The sequence below is a fragment of the Nerophis ophidion genome, linkage group LG21, assembly GCF_033978795.1.
Source record: "Nerophis ophidion isolate RoL-2023_Sa linkage group LG21, RoL_Noph_v1.0, whole genome shotgun sequence".
Taxonomy (NCBI): domain Eukaryota; kingdom Metazoa; phylum Chordata; class Actinopteri; order Syngnathiformes; family Syngnathidae; genus Nerophis; species Nerophis ophidion.
Genome location: NC_084631.1, coordinates 10,293,675 through 10,313,925, shown reverse-complemented (window position 1 = coordinate 10,313,925; position 20,251 = coordinate 10,293,675). Strand labels below are relative to the sequence as shown.

The 20,251-nt window shown below is 39.2% G+C and overlaps 2 protein-coding genes across 3 annotated transcripts in view; both read right to left on the bottom strand.

The window, feature by feature from the left end:
• Window positions 1-4,648, bottom strand: part of LOC133539746 (sialic acid-binding Ig-like lectin 10) — a 54,290-nt gene extending 49,642 nt beyond the window's left edge. The window contains exons 1-2 of the mRNA XM_061881882.1: window positions 4,260-4,648; window positions 3,778-3,840 (exon numbers count right to left, since the gene is read on the bottom strand). Of these exons, the coding sequence (XP_061737866.1) occupies window positions 3,778-3,826 (49 nt within the window). The 5' untranslated portion in view covers window positions 3,827-3,840; window positions 4,260-4,648. The remainder of the gene's footprint in view (window positions 1-3,777; window positions 3,841-4,259) is intronic.
• A 2,550-nt stretch (window positions 4,649-7,198) lies between these two features.
• The window catches only part of phldb3 (pleckstrin homology-like domain, family B, member 3), a 78,172-nt gene continuing 65,119 nt past the window's right edge, over window positions 7,199-20,251 (bottom strand). For both annotated transcript variants that reach the window (XM_061881877.1, XM_061881876.1), the window contains exons 13-15: window positions 17,054-17,261; window positions 14,520-14,605; window positions 7,199-7,619 (exon numbers count right to left, since the gene is read on the bottom strand). In XM_061881877.1, coding sequence (XP_061737861.1) covers window positions 7,485-7,619; window positions 14,520-14,605; window positions 17,054-17,261 — 429 coding nt within the window. In that variant the 3' untranslated portion in view covers window positions 7,199-7,484. The remainder of the gene's footprint in view (window positions 7,620-14,519; window positions 14,606-17,053; window positions 17,262-20,251) is intronic.

Below are 20,251 nucleotides of genomic sequence, written 5' to 3'. Positions count from 1 at the left end.
ATTATGAGCGTTCTCCTGTCATTTTTTTGGGCCAATACATTAATCTGGACTGAAGGGTTACATTTAAATGTAAAATTTAAATGTACCTTCAAGGTACTCAAAGCGCTTTGACACTACTTCCACATTTACCCATTCACACACACATTCACACACTGATGGAGGGAGCTGCCATGCAAGGCGCCAACCAGCACCCATCAGGAGCAAGGGTGAAGTGTCTTGCTCAGGACACAACGGGCGTGACGAGGTTGGTACTAGGTGGGAATTGAACCAGGGACCCTCGGGTTGCGCACGGCCACTCTACCACCGCGCCACGCCGTCCCATTTCTACAACATGAAAGGTTGTGCTAGAGCAGGGGTCACCAACACGGACCAGATGAGTCGCCCGCTGGCCTGTTCTAAAATTAGCTCAAATAGCAGCACTTACCAGTGAGCTGCCTCTATTTTTTTTAAAATGTTATTTATTTACAAGCAAGCTGGTCTCGCTTTGCTCGACATTTTTAATTCTAAGAGAGACAAAACTCAAATCGAATTTGAAAATCCAAGAAAATATTTTAAAGACTTGGTCTTCACTAGTTTAAATGAATTCTTTTTTTTTTTTTTTTTACTTAGATTCTTATAATTTTCAGAAAGACAATTTTAGAGAAGAAAATAATACCTTAAAAATGTTTTTAGGGTTTTTAAACACATATGCCTTTTTGCATTTTACATTCCTTCCTCTTCTTTCCTGACAATTTAAATGAATGTTCAAGTAAATTAATTTTTTTTTATTGAATAATAAATTTTTATTTAATTCTTTATTTTAGCTTCTGTTTTTACGACAAAGCATATTTGTGAAAAATTTCTTCAAACTTACTATGATAAAAATTCATAAAAAATATTCTGGCACATCTAGAAAATCTGTAGAATCAAATTTAAATCTTAATTCAAAGTCTTTTAAATTTCTTTTAAAATGTTTGTTCTGGAAAATCTAGAAGAAATAATGATTTGTCTTTCTTAGAAATATAGCTTGGTCCAATTTGTTATATATTCTAACAAAGTGCAGATTGGATTTTAACCTATTTAAAAAATGTCATCAAAAATATATATTTATTGTGAAAAATAATTAAGATGATCAGTGTTCCCACAAAGATAAATATCATTAATTATTAATGATTACATAGAGTCAAAGGTAAATTGAGCAAATTGGCTATTTCTGGTAATTTATTGAAGTGTGTATCAAACTGGGAGCCCTTCGCATTAATCAGTACCCAAGAAGTAGCTCTTGGTTTCAAAAAGGTTGGTGACCCCTGCCCTAGGGGTACTGGACCGCCAAAATATCTAATTAGCCACTACATGGCTGACTTTTTGTTCATGCTAAGTTCCTCAAAAATGTGTCCAAAGAGACAAAATAACAACAATCAACAATCATTATAATTAATACTACTATAATTATTCATAAATAATTACTATTATTTGTAATATTGTTATATTTATTATAATTATCATACTTATAATAATCATAAATATTATATTTGTATTTTAGTGTTACACTTATCATTGTAAGTATTATTATGATGATAATTATAGTAATATAGCTAATAATTACTGTAATAATTAATATATTATTTTTATAATTCATATTGGAAATATTGTTATTATAATTAATACTGGAAATATTACTATAATAATACTAGTTATAATTATTGTAATCAGAATTATCATAACAAAATAACCATAATAAAATAAGTATAATTATAATTGTTGTAATTATTATAATCATAACAACTGTTGTCAAATAATAATAATACAATAATAATACTTATAATTATTGTAATCATTGTATTTATAATAATACTTATCCTAATAAAGTAATTATAATACAGTAACTATTGTTATAAAATAATAATTATGATCCTAATTATTAAATTATAATAATTATTATGATTATAATAACTACAAGTATAATTACTAATATATATATCATAATAGTGTATTACTATTTTTATTGTAATTATAATACTTATCATTATAATAATAATTATTACAATTATAATTATTAAAGTGAATCATATATATATATATAATTTTTTAATTTTTATTTTTTTAAGTTTACATACACTTGTAAAGAACATAATGTCCTGGCTCCCTTGAGTTTCCAATCATTTCTACAACTCTTTTTTTTTTTGATAGAGTGATTGGAGCACATACTTGTTGGTCACAAAAAACATTCATGAAGTTTGGTTCTTTTATGAATTGATTATGGTTCTACTGAAAATGTGACCAAATCTGCTTTGTCAAAAGTAAACAAACAGCAACGTTAATATTTGGTTACATGTCCCTTGCACTGCAATAAGGTGCTTTTGGTAGCCATCCACAAGCTTCTGGGAAGCTCCTGGTTGAATTGTTGACCACTCCTCTTGACAAAATTGGTGCAGTTCAACTAAATTTGCTGGTTTTCTGACATAGACTTGTTTCTTCAGCATTGTCCACACGTTTAAGTTAAGACTTTGGGAAGGCCATTCTAAAACCTTCATTCGAGCCTGATTTAGCCATTCCTTTACCACATTTGACATGTATTTGGGGTCATTGTCCTGTTGGAACACCCAACTGCGCCCAAGACCCAACATCCGTGCTGATGATTTCAGGTTGTGCTGAAGAATTTGGAGGTAATCCTCCTTTTTCACTGTCCCATTTACTCTCTGTAAAGCACCAGTTCCATTGGCAGCAAAACAGGCCCAGAGCATAATACTACCACGGCCATGCTTGACGGTAGACATGGTGTTCCTGGGATTAAAGGCTTCATCTTTTCTCCTTCAAACACATTGCTGGGTATTGTGGCCAAACAGCTCAATTTTTGTTTCATTTGACCACAGAACTTTCCTCCAGAAGGTCTTATCTTTGTATGATGTCAGATGAAACAAAAATGTATGTATGTGTATGTAAATTTTTGACTACGACTGTTTATATATATATATATATATGATTGTGGGAAAAATCACAAGACTACTTCATCTCTACAGAACTGTTTCATGAGGGGTTCCCTCAATCATCAGGATATATATATATATATATATATATATATACATATATATATATATATATATATATATATATAGGCTTCACGGTGGCAAATTGGCCCTAGTGTGTGAATGTGAGTGTGAATGTTGTCTGTCTATCTGTGTTGGCCCTGCGATGAGGCGGCGACTTGTCCAGGGTGTACCCCGCCTTCCGCCCGATTGTAGCTGAGATAGGCGCCAGCGCCCCCCGCGACCCCGAAAGGAAATAAGCGGTAGAAAATGGATGGATGGATATATATGTGTATATATATATATATATATATATATATATATATATATATATATATATATATATATATATATATATATATATATATATATATATATATTATTAGGATCAAATTATTATTAAAGTCTGTATTATTTTTATAAAAGTAATCAATCAATCACTCAATCAACGTTTACTTATATAGCCCTAAATCACAAACGTCTCAAAGGGCTGCACAAGCCACAACGACATACTCTGCTCGGATCCCACATTAGTATTATTGTAACTATGATAAAAAATAAATACTATTACAAGAAAAAATATATAATTATTATAATACCAATAATAATATTTACAATTGTTATTTCAATTGGGCCCTTACGGTGCTTGCTCCACTGCTCGGGCCCAATAATGAATAAAATAAGTGTATCTGTGGAATAGAAAAATACATTACAAATAAAAGACAAAATAAACACTCCAAAATATGAAATAATTTTTAAAAAAGGGACCTACCTTCAAACAGGCAGCAAAGCAGAAAAACCTTGACAGCAACGTCCATCATTTTGCTTTTCTCTCCTAGATACAAAAAAAACCAGTACAAATAATGCCTGGTTGTCTGTTATTGCAAATAAATGATAATACATTTGACAGTTTTTTTTGGGGGGGGGGGGAGAAATTATCCAATATGATGTAAATGTAAAATATATTTTAAATAATAAAAAAACAAAAAACAGCAAAGTAACTTTCATACAGGCTGTAAAAAATGAAACAAATATAGTTGTACATAAATGTGAACATATAAAACAGTTCTATATGTAATAGTTAAATATTTAAGCAGTTGATCACTTCCAAAAAAAACTGCAATCCTATAGTGTATGGCTATATTCACAAGTTGTTTTACGGAAGATGGACTGAAGACGACAAATATTTCAACACTTTAGAGAAGTGAAAGTGAAATATGATTTACAAATGTATTCAAGTGTGGCATTTCTTACCTTAAAGAGTGAACAGAGTGTGTTCAGCTCGCGTCTTGCAATTCAGAGAACCTCTTTACTGGCACTGAGTTGTCAAACAGTCCATGACCACACACCAGCACACTCATCTCATTGGTGTGTGTGCGTGTGTGTGTGTGTTTGTGTGTGTGTGTGTGTGTGTGTGTGTGTGTGTGTGTGTGTGTGTGTGTGTGTGTGTGTGTGTGTGTGTGTGTGTGTGTGTGTGTGTGTTGCTGTTTTTTTAGTAGTTTTTACCCCCCAACACATTGGAATACATTTTGTACAATTTAACCAAAAAGTTGAACTAAAGTTCAATAAAATCAGATACCGAGTCGAAAAATCGTTTGTCTTTTTTCCAGTAACGTTGCCAAAGAGAGTCCATGCACTTCTTTTTATGGGGGAGTAAAATACAGGAAATTAGTTTTAAAATGTTTCAAGAGTCATTTTGAAAGACATCCTGAAATTAACCGAAGGGAATTTTGCAATGACAGAAATAACGCCACAACCTGTTTTGACATTTGATGCGTTTTAAAATTAAAAAGGGAAATGCATTTTTTTTTTTTCACAGAGTCTAAAAAACCCCACAAAAAAGCAGAAATATGCAATACTGCCATTTAATATTTATTATACATTAAGGAGGGGAGGGTTATCTTAAAGGAAAACAGCACTTGTTTTGGAATCGTGTCCATCATTCACAATCCACAAGAACAAATATGTTTTCAATTGTTTTACGCATTCTAACTCGTAAATAAATGCTAGCAAAAGTCAGCTAACAACGCAGCCAATGATAGCTACTCTATCCCGGCCAAAAAGTCCACTCAAAAACATCCATGTGACAGGTCTCCAGTTGTCATCGTGTGGGTTGCAGTGACCATCGATGCAAGACGCATTGTAGCAGGTTTGACTCTTGTTTATTGTTTCAATAAACATGTTTTGGTTCCAGTCGGTCGCGCCAATTTCTAGCACAACCTCCTTTCCTGCTCATCTCGGCTCTCCTTTCAGTGGCTGCGTCTTCCGCGGGGGCTCAGCTTCCTCTGGGTCGTTCTCGTCGTCTTTGCTGTCTGTTCTTCCTTCTCCTACTTCTGCCACGATTGCTCCTCCTCCTCCCCTTTTATGCTGCAGCAGATAATGCAGAGATTGAGAGCAGGTGTGTCGTTTACGCACCTGACTCTGATGGCTGCAGTGTCGCTCCAGGCGTGCCCCCGCCTCTCCGCTCTGCTGCATGCTCCGCCTCCTGGCCACCATCTTGGGCAGGACCGCTGTTTGTCCTAGCCTGCTGTCGGCTCCGTCGCTCCACAATCCAAAATACCAATACTCCATTTACATGTGGTGACCTGAATATCAACCAAGTATTAGCGATACTGGTCTTTTAAGCGCTAAAGCAGACAAACTATTTTTATAGAGCTAACCAGCTTATGCTGCTATATTGGCATATTCAGCTGCTGCATCGCCTCTGAGTTGATGAAAGTTAATTCTGGATTATAAATCATGCCTCTTACTTGGAGAGTAGAAGGTTGTGGACATGAACCCACAAGTTGGTCAACTTTGACATCCCATTTAGAACCGGAGATGGCGAAAAAGAGACGAAAAGTCACTCATTTGCGGCCACCCTTTTGTTTAACCCTTCAAGAGGATTATGAGTAATTCTTCATGTAAACGGGAAGATATAAACATCCCAGTGAGAGCAGACATTGCACAGTAAAGTGATTGTTTTATTATGTGCCATGATCAGTAGTGGTGTTGTTGTTGAATGCTTAAAATGATCAAAAGAAGTAAATATTGCATGTTAAAATGAATGTTACTACAATACATACTTCCATCCATCCATTTTCTTCCGCTTATCTGAGGTGGGGTCGCGGGGGCAGCAGCCTAAGCAGGGAAGCCCAGACTTCCCTCTCCCCGGCCACTTCGTTCAGCTCTTCCCGGGGGATCCCGAGGCGTTCCCAGGCCAGCCGGGAGACATAGTCTTCCCAACGTGTCCTGGGTCTTCCCCTTGGCCTCTTACCAGTTGGACGTGCCCTAAACACCTCCCTAGGGAGGCGTTCGGGTGGCATCCTGACCAGATGCCCGAACCACCTCATCTGGCTCCTCTCGATGTGGAGGAGCAGCGGCTTTGAGTTCCTCCCGGATGGCAGAGCTTCTCACCCTATCTCTAAGGGAGAGTCCTGCTACCCGGCGGAGGAAACTCATTTCGGCCGCTTGTACCCGTGATCTTATCCTTTCGGTCATGACCCAAAGCTCATGACCATAGGTGAGGATGGGAAACGTAGATCGACGGGTAAATTGAGAGCTTTGCCTTCCGGCTCAGCTCCTTCTTCACCACAACGCATCGATACAACGTCCGCATTACTGAAGACGCCGCACCTTCCACCCTTCCCCCACTCGTGAACAAGACTCCTAGGAACTTGAACTCCTCCACTTGGGGCAGTGTCTCCTCGCCAACTCGGATATGGCACTCCCGGGCGAGTACCATGGACTCGGACTTGGAGGTGCTGAGTCTCATTCCGGTCGCTTCACACTCGGCTGCGAACCGATCCAGTGAGAGCTGAAGATCCCAACCAGATGAAGCCATCAGGACCACATCATCTGCAAAAAGCAGAGACCTAATCCCACGGAACCCCTCAACACCTTGACTGCGCCTAGAAATTCTGTCCATAAAAGTTATGAACAGAATGGGTAACATGTAGACTTACAGCGTGTATACAAAACATTGATGGAGCTATTTGAATGATTTTCAGAGAACTCTGTCGGCGGAATAGAGCAACTATCACTGGTTGTATTGTTAGCTGACTTCTGCTAGCATTTATGTATGAGTTAGAATGCATATCAAAAGAAATACATGTGTGCTTTTCTTACATAAGGATTGGGAATTGTAAACAAAAAACGTTTTTAGTTATATTATATATATCGTTTTTTGATTCTTACTCATAACAAAACAACCATTTTGTTGTACACGTATTTATTAATAATGACAGTGTATGACTCCATTTGTTTGCACATCAAACCCATACGTACACTTCCAGGTAATAAGTTATAGTGAAAATGTCAGGTGTATTATAAACAATGTAACACAAAACTGTTTTACTGCATGATACCATTGGTCCTGTGTGGGTGCAGTACTGGCGACACTAGGGGGAGCCAGAGCACCAGGTGTCACCAGTGTCAGCAACAGCTTGTCCCTTTTTTTTTTGTCTTCAAGGATTACTTAGCCCTCACCCGTCGGTCGGGTCAATAACGACTGTGCTCGTCCGTTGCCGTGACGATGACATCCATCCAGATCCTCATAGAGACGGGATTGGACGCCACCAGGAAGAAGAGGCGGTCGTACGTCTTGACGCAGAAAGTCAGAGTTGGTCGAGGTGACTGAGAAGAGGGAAAAAATGAACTTCAGGATTTTTCACACGACTGTAAACAACATTTGTGGTGCTTTGAACGACATGCAAGGGCCGAAAGCATGTTAAGATATACATACATACATACATATATACATATATACAGTTGTGATCAAAATTATTCAACACCCACACAATTTTGGTGTTTTAGCAAGTTGGACATTTATTACGTATTTTGTTTATAGTCATATCAAATAAAGATGTTTCAAATAGACGAATGCAACTTAAATTGTAACACTGTATTTTACAAAATACCAAAAAAGGACATTTTTATTAATATCTCATTGACAAAATGATTCAACCCCTTGAAGATCATAACTTTTAAGAACAGAATTTGAATAAGGTCTTTTCAATCAGGTGTTAAAAACACCTTTAGAGATGTGATTAGAACCATAACAAGCAACAATTAAACTGATTGAAAAAGACTGTGACGCTCAGCTTCTTGTAGATGGTCAACGGTGTATTTGCAACATGGTGAAGTCCAGGGAGTGGTCAAAGAAGTCAAGAGAGGAGGTAATTCCTCTTCATAAGAAAGGATATGGATATAAGGAAATAGCAAAGACATTCCACATTCCAAAAGACACAGTTGGGAGCATAATTCGCAAGTTTAAAACCAAAGGCACAGTGGAAAAACTACCTGGGCGTGGTAGAAAGAGGATGCTGTGTGTGTACCGTGTTGAAAAACCCCCGGGTAATAGCTGAGGAACTACAACAGGACATTGCAGAGGGGGGAACGCAGGTTTCCTCCCAGACAATAAGGCGCGCACTACGAGATGAAGGCCTCCATGCCAGAACTCCCAGGCGCACCCCACTTCTGACTACCAGGCACAAGGAAAAAGACTCCAATATGCCAAAAATCATCTGGACAAACCCCAAAGGTTTTGGGAAACTGTTCTATGGAGTGATGAGACAAAACTGGAACTCTTTGGGCCTATGAATCAACGTTATGTCTGGAGGAGAAAAAATGAAGCTTACAAAGAGAAGAACACCTTTCCTACTGTTAAGCATGGTGGGGGGTCAATCATGTTCTGGGGCTGTTTCTCTGCCTCAGGTACCGGGAATCTCCAGCGCGTTCAAGGCATTATAAATTCTATTTCCTAGCAGGATATATTAGCTGCAATTGTCATGAAGTCAGTGACGAAGCTGAGGCTTGGGAGACGTTGGACCTTCCAACAGGACAACGATCCCAAGCATACCTCCAAATCAACATCAGAGTGGTTGCAGAAGAAGGGCTGGAAGACTCTGGAGTGGCCTTCACAGTCGCCAGACCTAAGTCCTATAGAAAAGCTGTGGTGGGACTTGAAGAAGGCAGTTGCAGCACGCAAGCCCAAGAATATGAATGAACTGGAGGCCTTTGCCCAAGAGGAATGGGCTAAAATACCTGTAGATGGTTGCAAGAAGCTTGTGTTCGGTTATGTATCACGTTTGAAGGATGTCATTACTGCCAAAGGGTGTTCTACTAAGTACTAAAGATGCATGGAACTAGGGGGTTGAATCATTTTGTCAATGAGATATTAAGAAAAATGTCCTTTTTTGGTATTTTGTAAAATACAGTGTTACAATTTAAGTTGCATTTGTCTATTTGACACATCTTTATTTGATATGACTGTAAACAAAATACGGAATAAATGTCCAACTTGCCAAAACACCAACATTGTGTGGGGGTTGAATAATTTTGATCACAACTGTACTTGTTGGACAAAGGCTTTGTTTGCAATCTGATAGCAGGCAACAAACTGGATTGTCCGAAATTTAAAAAAAAACAAGGACAGTACCGAGAGCAAACTGTTCCTTTTTCCAAAAATAATTAGTTTAAAATGCAAAGTTTGCTATGGATCATTGATTGTGCTTTAACTTTCATCTCTTATACAATATATTGTAAGGACTGGTTGGCATAGTAATGTGTGGATGCGTCGACAAGTACACAGCAATGGTAAGTTTAAATGATTTATTAAACTTAACAAAAGCAGGCTACGAACAAAAAGACTGGAGCTAACAGACAAAATAAACCAAGGGCGCTAGCATAAAAGCTAGGAATAGAAAACAGAAAAACTAAGACTGGCACGAAGGCACACAAAAAGGAAAAACAATTCATTAGCGTGAGAGCTGGAATAAAACAAAGGCATAGCGTGAAAAGCTAGCCAGAATATACGTACGTGAAGTCAGTCGATACTTGTTGCTCAAAGGCAAATTTATGGACCCAGACTGAACAAAGAAAAGAGGAAAGCTTATATAGGGAGTAATCAAGGAGAACCAGGTGTGTGTAGAAAACGAGGAGCAGGTGACATCAAAGTGTAACCATGGTAACGGACTAAACAGGAAGTAAGTGGGTCAGAAGAGAATGAAACGATGATGGAAAAATAAACATGTGAAGATCTGAGTCACGGATCGCAACATATATTGCCAAAAGTAGTTGGCCACCCATCCAAATGATGAGAATCAGGCGCCCTAATCACTAGGCCCGGTGTTTAAAATCAAGCACTTAGGCAAGGAGACTGTTTCTACAAACATTTGTGAAAGAACGGGCCGCTCTCAGTGATTTCCAGCATGGAACTGTCATAGGATGCCACCCGTGCAACAAATCCAGTCGTAAATTTCCTCTCTCCTAAATATTACAAAGTCAACTTTATTATAAGAAAAGTGAAGAATTTGGGAACAACAGCAACTCAGCCACCAAGTGGTTAACCACGTAAACTGACAGAGAAAGGTCAGCGGATGCTGAAGTTCATAGTGCAAAGACTTTCTGCACAGTGAGCTCCAAACTTCATGTGACCTTCCAATTAGCCCACGTACAGTACGCAGAGAGCTTCATGGAATGGTCTTCCATGGCCGTGCAGCTGCATCTAAGCCATTAATCAACAAGTCCAATGCAAAGCGTGGGATGCATTGGTGTAAAGCACGTCGCCACTGGACTCTAGAGCAGTGGAGACGCCTTCTCTGGACTGATGAGTCACGCTTTTTCATCTGGCAGCCAGATGGACGAGTTTGGGTGTGGAGGTTGCCAGGAGAACGCTACATTTCGGACTGCATTGTGCCGAGTGTGAAATTTGGTGGAGGAGGTATTATGTTGTGGGACTGTTTTTCAGGAGTTAGTTCCAGTGGAAGGAACTTTGAATGCTACAGGATACCAAAACATTTTGGACGATTCCATGGGATGGCACTTTAAGTTCATATGTGAGTCAAGGCAGGTGGCCAAATACTTTTGGCAATATAGTGTATGTCTGAGATGCCTGTTACTACTTATAAGTATTTTAATCAGTGTGCTACATCAGTGGTTCTCAAATGGGGGTACACGTACCCCTGGGTGTACTTGAAGGTATGCCAAGGCGTACGTGAGATTTTTTTTAAATATTCTAAAAATAGCAACAATTCAAAAATCCTTTATAAATATATTTATTGAATAATACTTCAACAAAATATGAATGTAAGTTCATAAACTGTGAAAAGAAATGCAACAGTGTTGACAGCTAGAATTGTTGTGGACATGTTCCATAAATATTGATGTTAAAGATGTCTTTATTTGTGAGGAAATGTTTAGAATTAAGTTGATGAATCCAGATGGATCTCTATTACAATCCCCAAAGAGGGCACTTTAAGTTGATGATTACTTCTATGCGTAGAAATCTGTATTTATAATTGAATCACTTGTTTGTTTTTCAACAAAATTTTAGTTATTTTTTTTAGTTTTTTTTCTCCAAATAGTTAAAAAACCCCACTACAAATTAGCAATAGTTTGCACTGTTATACAATTTAATAAATCAGAAACTGATGAAATAGTGCTGTATTTTGGGGCGGTATAGCTCGGTTGGTAAAGTGGCGTGCCAGCAACGTGAGGGTTCCAGGTTCGATCCCCGCTTCCGCCATCCTAGTCACTGCTGTTGTGTCCTTGGGCAAGACACTTTACCCACCTGCTCCCAGTGCCACCCATACTGGTTTAAATGTAACTTAGATATTGGGTTTCACTATGTAAAGCGCTTTGAGTCACTAGAGAAAAGCGCTATATAAATATAATTCACTTCACAAAAGAAAAAAAAAAGGCGATTGCATTGGGAGCAATTCAGATGTTTTTAGACACATTTACTAGGATCATTCTGGGAAACCCCTTATCTTTCTATTGTGTTGCTAGTGTTTTAGTGAATTAAATAGTACCTGATAGTCGGAGGGATATTGCGTTTCACAATGTAAAGCACCATTAGAGTCACTAGAGAAAAAGCGCTATATAAATATAATTCACTTCACACTTATTTTACTTCTTTATCTCTTTTTTTCAACCAAAAATTAGGGGGTACTTGAATTGAAAAAATGTTCACAGGGGGTACATCACTGAAAATAGGTTGAGAACCACTGTGCTACATCTCCGAAAATAATGCTTTTTCATTTTTGTGCTTGGCCAAGACTACAAGTAAACAGGCCAAAATACTGCACGTTGTTTGTAAACTCGGCCCCTGCTAGCTTAGCTAACACTAACCGCCGACTAACTGCGACCTGAAACTGAGTAAAACCTGCTTTGATTCAAACGTGCCAGTGTGAAAATGCCATGAACATACCAACGTGTACGGGGTGATGGCATTAAAGGGGAACATTATCACCAGACCTATGTAAGCGTCAATATATACCTTGATGGTGCAGAAAAAAGACCCAAAAATTTTGGCGAATTAAACGCCTTTCTGTTTATCGCTCTCAGAGCGATGACGTCAGGGCGTGACGTCACCCAGGTAATAAAGCCAAAATTTTCATTTTCTCAAACACATTACAAACACCGCGTCTCAGCTCTGTTATTTTCCGTTTTTTCGACTATTTTCTGGAACCTTGGAGACATCATGCCTCGTCGGTGTGTTGTCGGAAGGTGTAACAACACTAACAGGGAGGGATTCAAGTTGCACCACTGGCCCGAAGATGCGAAAGTGTCTGCCGCCAGACCCCCATTGAATGTGCCAGAGTGTCTCCACATTTTACCGGCGATGACAGACATGGCACAGAGATGTATGGATAACCTGCAGATGCATTTGCAACGATAAAGTCAACAAAATCACAAAAGTGAGTTTTGTTGACGTTGACTTATGTGCTAATCAGACATATTTGGTCGCGGCGTGACTGCCAGCTAATCGATGCTAACATGCTACGCTAATCGACGCTAACATGCTATCTACCGGCGGTGCTAAAGCAGACATGGCACAGAGATGTATGGATAACCTGCAGATGCATTTGCAACGATAAAGTCAAAAAAATCACAAAGGTGAGTTTTGTTGATGTTGACTGCCAGCTAATCGATGCTAACATGCTACGCTATTTGGTGCTAACATGCTATTTACCGGCGGTGCTAAAGCAGACATGGCACAGAGATGTATGGATACCTGCAGAAGCATTTGCATCGATAAAGTCAACAAAATCACAAAAGTGAGTTTTGTTGACGTTGACTTATGTGCTAATCAGACATATTTGGTCGCGGCGTGACTGCCAGCTAATCGATGCTAACATGCTATGCTAATCGACGCTAACATGCTATCTACCGGCGGTGCTAAAGCAGACATGGCACAGAGATGTATGGATAACCTGCAGATGCATTTGCAACGATAAAGTCAAAAAAATCACAAAGGTGAGTTTTGTTGATGTTGACTGCCAGCTAATCGATGCTAACATGCTACGCTATTTGGTGCTAACATGCTATTTACCGGCGGTGCTAAAGCAGACATGGCACAGAGATGTATGGATGACCTGCAGATGCATTTGCAACGATAAAGTCAACAAAATCACAAAGGTGAGTTTTGTTGATGTTGACTGCCAGCTAATCGATGCTAACATGCTACGCTAATCGATGCTAACATGCTATTTACCGGCGGTGCTAAAGCAGACATGGCACAGAGATGTATGGATGACCTGCAGATGCATTTGCAACGATAAAGTCAACGAAATCACAAAGGTGAGTTTCGTTGATGTTGACTGCCAGCTAATCGATGCTAACATGCTACGCTATTTGATGCTAACATGCTATTTACCGGCGGTGCTAAAGCAGACATGGCACAGAGATGTATGGATAACCTGCAGATGCATTTGCAACTATATTACGTTTCCTTCCACCCACATTTAATGCGAAAAAAACACTTACCAATCGACGGATTTAAGTTGCTCCAGTGTCACAAGATGCGAAAGTCCTGATCGTTTGGTCGGCACATTTTACCGGCGATGCTAACGCAGCTATTCGGCCATGCTATGGCTATGAATAGCGTCAATAGCTATTCGATCAATAGCTTCAGTTTCTTCTTCAATACTTTCATACTCCAACCATCCGTTTCAATACATGTGTAATCTGTTGAATCGCTTAAACCGCTAAAATCCGAGTCTGAATCCGAGCTAATGTCGCTATATCTTACTGTGGTATTCGCCATTGTTTGTTTACATTGGCAGCACTGTGTGACGTCACAGGGAAATGGATAGTGGCATCGCAAATAGCGAAAATCAAGCACTTTAAAGCTTTGTTTAGGGATATTCCGAGACCGGTAAAATTTTGAAAAAAACTTCAAAAATTACAACAAGCCACTGGGAACTGATTTTTATTGTTTTTAACCCTTTTGAAATTGTGATAATGTTCCCCTTTAAAGTTCTGTATGATCGTCTCACGGTTGCTTTTCGCTCACCTTTTTCTCCCTAAAGCGATCGAGACCACGATTGTGGCAGATAATGGTGCCGCACGTTCGCATGTCTTGCATTCCGCCATGTAAATAAGAGTTTCAGGCCAGCAAGACTGCAAAGCATTGCGTTTTCAACAAGTACAGACCATGAGAACCACCTAGTGGCCAATCAGGTTTGAGCTTTGTTCCCCAAACTTGACTCTGGACTTGGTCACATGTTGTTGGATCAGACCACGACTTACTGAGGTTGCTGTGCGCAGATGGTCGTAGTAAACTTCTTCTATGGCCTGGAAGTAGATGACGCCCTTCAGTTTCCTCTCGTCACAGTCTGGAGAAAAACAACTCCATCAATTATGGGGAAATAAGGGTTTGTTTGGGGTCAATTCAGTATACAGTATTTCCTTAAATTGCCGCCGGGGCGCTAATTAATTTAAAACCTCTTCTCACTCCTGCGCTTACCAAAGGCATGCGGTAAAAGTAAGCATGCGCTAATTATTTTAAAACCTCTTCTCACTCCGGCACTTACCAAAGGCATGCAGTAAAAATTTGAGTGTGATGTAAGCTTGGACCTTAAATCCTACTGAATAGCTCTTAATCTTCTTCCCTTTATGCGATTTCAAATTACCGGTATTGAAATCAGCCTCCTCCATTTTGAAAATGATGACAGGGGAAGTGTCACTCGTGACGTCACGAGTTTGACCAGGCGGTAATACTAAGTATGCGCTAATTATTTTGCGAAGCGCATACTATATGCCCTGCAGCATTTCAAGGAAATACGGTAGTTTTCCTTTTCCTTGACTCCCTGCTGGCACTGTGCCTTCCTTCAGGTCTCTGGTTGGCTAACAAGGCTTGACATATTCTGTTGAAACTATTAATAAACTAACATCAAATCCATCCATCCATCCATTTTCTACCGCTTATTCCCTTTTGGGGTCACGGGGGGCGCTGGCGTCTATCTCAGCTACAATCGGGCGGAAGGCGGGGTACACCCTGGACAAGTCGCCACCTCATCGCAGGGCCAACACAGATAGACAGACAACATTCACACACTAAGGACCATTTAGTTTTGCCAATCAACCTATCCCCAGGTGCATGTCTTTGGAAGTGGGAGGAAGCCGGAGTACCCGGAGGGAACCCACGCATTCACGGGGAGAACATGCAAACTCCACACAGAAAGATCCCGAGCCTGGATTTGAACCCAGGACTGCAGGACCTTCGTATTGTGAGGCAGACGCACTAACCCCTCTGCCACCGTGAAGCCCTAACATTAAATGTCACGCCAAATTTCTTCCGGGGGGGAGGTTTTTGTAGGGGGGAAGAAATTTGGCGTGACAGCACTATCGCCCCTCGCGACCCCAAGGGGAATAAGCGGTAGAAAATGGATGGATGGATTTAAGTGTCAAAAGTAAAAAGAAAATTTAAAAAAGGGTTATTTTTTTACATTTTTATGAGTGGGGCGCTTTTGTATTCCTGAGAATTTTGATGGGATTCTTTTTTTTTTTTTTAAAGTCTTTGCTCAAAAAATAATAATGAATCAAAATCAATGTTGTTAGTAATTATTGACCTAATTAAGGCTCTGATTACTTCACATCAAATATTCCACTTTGAAATATTTTTGGGGGGGAAATATTGCATATTTTGTGTTTTTGCCATAAAAAATAGGTTTCTCTTACATAATGATAAATGGGTTGTACTTGTATAGCGCTTTTCTACCTTCAAGGTACTCAAAGCGCTTTGACACTACTTCCACATTTACCCATTCACACACACATTCACACACTGATGGAGGGAGCTGCCATGCAAGGCGCTAACCAGCACCCATCAGGAGCAAGGGTGAAGTGTCTTGCTCAAGGACACAACGGACGTGACGAGGTTGGTAATAGGTGGGAATTGAACCAGGGACCCTCGGGTTGCGCCAAATTTCTTCCGGGGGGAAGGTTTTTGTAGGGGGGAAGAAATTTGGCGTGACAGCACCATCGCCCCTCACGACCCCAAAGGGAATAAGCGGTAGAAAATGGATGGATGGATTTAAGTGTCAAAAGTAAAAAGAAAATTAAAAAAAGTGTTATTTTTTTACATTTTTATGAGTGGGGCGCTTTTGTATTCCTGAGAATTTTGGTGGGATTTTTTTTTTTTTTTTTTTTTTTAGTCTTTGCTCAAAAAATAATAATGTATCAGAATCAATGTTGTTAGTAATTATTGACCTAATTAAGGCTCTGATTACTTCACATCAAATATTCCACTTTGAAATATTTTTGGGGGGTAAATATTGCGTATTTTGTGTTTTTGCCATAAAAAATAGGTTTCTCTTACATAATGATAAATGGGTTGTACTTGTATAGCGCTTTTCTACCTTCACGGTACTCAAAGCGCTTTGACATTACTTCCACATTTACCCATTCACACACTGATGGAGGGAGCTGCCATGCAAGGCGCTAACCAGCACCCATCAGGAGCAAGGGTGAAGTGTCTTGCTCAAGGACACAACGGACGTGACGAGGTTGGTACTAGGTGGGGATTGAACCAGGGACCCTCGTGTTGCGCACGGCCACTCTGTCACTGCGCCACACCATAAAAAGCGCATAACTTATTTGGAAATAAACTTAGTATCGACAGATAGATTTGAAGATGATATAGAGATTTAGGTGTTGAATAAAAACATTTAAAAAAATGAATATACAACTTATTTTTTGTATTTTTATGACTGAGAGCCAAACTTGGGAGGAGCCCTACTGTTTAAAAAACCCCTCTAAGGACAGCGAGCACCGGGACTCACCCGTGTAGTAAGCCAGGCGTCTGTGGTCCACGTCAAACAGGAACCACCTCTTCTTCCAGGTCTTCACCCTCCCGCCTTGCTTGGTCAGGAAGCCCGCGCAGCGCCGAGGCGTCAGCCGCAGGTCGGTGCAGCTGGCGACCCCGTGACCCAGGGACTCCACGTGGGCGCGGAGGTCAAAGTGCGGCGAGAGGAAGAGCGGCAAGCTGGGCTGCAGAGACACGCGGCGTAAGGTCTACACTTCTCCTACTGAAACATTTAAAGGGGAACATTATCACCAAACCTATGCAAGCGTCAATATATACCTTGATGTTGCAGAAAAAAGACCATGTATTTTTTTAACCAATTTCCGAACTCTAAATGGGTGAATTTGGCCAAATTAAACGCCTTTCTGTTTATCGGTCTTTTAGCGATGACGTCAGAACGTGACGTCAACGAGGTAATACACCCGACATTTTTATTTTCACATTACAAACACCGGGTCTCAGCTCTGTTATTTTCCGTTTTTTCGACTATTTTTTGAAACCTTGGAGACATCATGCCTCGTCGGTGTGTTGTCGGAGGGTGTAACAACACTAACAGGGAGGGATTCAAGTTGCACCACTGGCAAGAAATCTGCCGCCAGACCCCCATTGAATGTACCAGATTGTCTTCACATTTTACCGGCGATGCTAAGACAGACATGGCACAGAGATGTATGGATAACCTGCAGATGCATTTGCAACGATTAAGTCAACGAAATCACAAAGGTGAGTTTTGTTGATGTTGTTTACTTATGTGCTAATCAGACATATTTGGTCGCAGCATGACTGCCAGCTAATCGATGCTAACATGCTACGCTAATCGATGCTAAATTGCTATTTACGCTAGGTGTATGTACATTTGAAACTAGATACCCACATTTAATGCGAAACAAACACTTACCAATCGACGGATTTAAGTTGCTCCAGTGTCACAAGATGCGAAAGTCGTGATCGTTTGGTCCGCACATTTTACCGGCGATGCTAATAAGGCAGCCATGCTATGGGCCACTTCATTAGGTACACCCATGCTATGGCCGAATAGCGTCAATAGCTATTCGCTCAATAGCTTCAATTTTTTTAACTTTTTTTTTTTTTTTCTAGTCCGTCGCTATCAATATCCTCAAACACGAATCTTTCATCCTCGCTCAAATTAATGGGGAAATTGTCGTTTTCTCGGTCCGAATAGCACTTTTTTTTGAAGGCTCCCATTAAAAACAAATGTGATGATGTGAGGAGCCATCAAACATGTGACGTCATCGTCTGCGACTTCCGGTAGAGGCAGGGCTTTTCTCTTTGCACCGAAAGTTGTTAACTTTATCGTGGATGTTCTCTACTAAATCCTTTCAGCAAAAATATGGCAATATCACGAAATGATCAAGTATGACACATAGAATGGACCTGCTATCCCCGTTTAAATAAGAAAATCTCATTTCAGTAGGGCTTTAACTAATCAGATTGAGGAGAATTCACAGTGTCCTCCTACTACAATCTAGCTGCCATATTGTCCCACAAACAATCAGGTGGGAGCATTTAGACCAGGTGTGTCAAACTCATTTCAATGTCAATCAATCAATGATTATTTATATAGCCCTAAATCACAAGTGTCTCAAAAGCGACCAAAAGTTGCGAACTTTATCGTTGATGTTCTCTACTGAATCCTTTCAGCAAAAATATGGCAATATCGCGAAATGATCAAGTATGACACATAGAATGGACCTGCTATCTCCGTTTGAATAACAAAATCTCATTTCAGTAGGCCTTTGAATAGAGCTTTTTGAAAGTGCCGTAGGCAGTTAAAAAATTAGCTGTAACCAAGACACACTTTGGACACCTCTGCTCGAGCGCTGGACATCTTGATATTTTTTATCTTGTGAACATGCTAAATAAAATCTAATTAAAAAATATATATTTTCGACTGTTTTTTTTAAAGCATGCATCTAAACTTCGTTTTTTAGGTGACCAAGCAAAATATTGTCCTTAATATTTTCTTGTTGAATTATATTTTTAAAACAGAAAACAAGCAGTAGGCCACAAACCGCAACCTGAGGAAAAAATTGTATAAAAATGTCATGCCAGTAGACTTAAGGATTAGTTTTCTCTGCGGAAACTGAATATAAGACTTTTTTTTGGGTCACTTAAAAAAGAAAGCGGTGTCATGGCGCTACTGTATGTGCAGAGGAATCCAGCAGAGAGCGCTGTTTTACAAGTCAATTCGTTCAACATTTTCCACCAAGAATATTTTTTCCCAGCAGGCACAAGACATTGATACAACGTTGATTATACGTTCATTTCCTTAAAAAGTGACTTTGAAACATCGTTGCAAAATTGTTCTATTTGTAAATTGAGACAACGTTGATGTCTAACGTTGGATCCACGCTGTTGGTTGGAAAATGACCGAAATTCTACGGTCAAATCGTCAGAACCCAACATTGATTAAACGTCATCAAAAAGCATGTTGTTTCAACATATTATTCGTGTTGTAGAATATTGGTTGGGAAATGACCAAAATTCAATGGCCAAAATAAACTTCAGAACCCAACATTGATTAAACGTTGTCAAAAAGCATGTTGTTTCAAAGTTGTATTTTTGTCGTAGACTATTGGTTGGGAAATGACCAAAATCCAACGGCCATAAAAACGTCAGAACCCAACATTGATTAAACGTAGTCAAAATGCATGTTGTTACGACGTTGTATTTGTGTCATGGAATATTGGTTGGGAAATGACAACTTTTCAATGGTCAAATTAACATCACAACCTGACATTGAATAAACCTTATCAAAAGGCATTTTGTTTCAACGTTGTATTTTTGTAGCAGAATATCGGTTGGGAAATGACCAAAATTCAATGATAAAATCAACGTCAGAAGTCAACATTGATTAAACATTGTCAAAAAGCATGTTGTTTCAACATTGTATTTGTGTTGTACTTTGACAATAACTGCATGTTTTTGTAAGTGTTTCTTGGCATGTAAAACTAAATTAAAAAGGTGTTTTAATAACTGTGAGAGACATAATGTAGGGTTTAAATCAGGAGTGTCAATTTATATATATAAATTATATATATATATATATATATATATATATATATATATATATATATATATATATATATATATATATATATATATATATATATATATATATATATATATATATATATGTAAATAATAGGGCTGC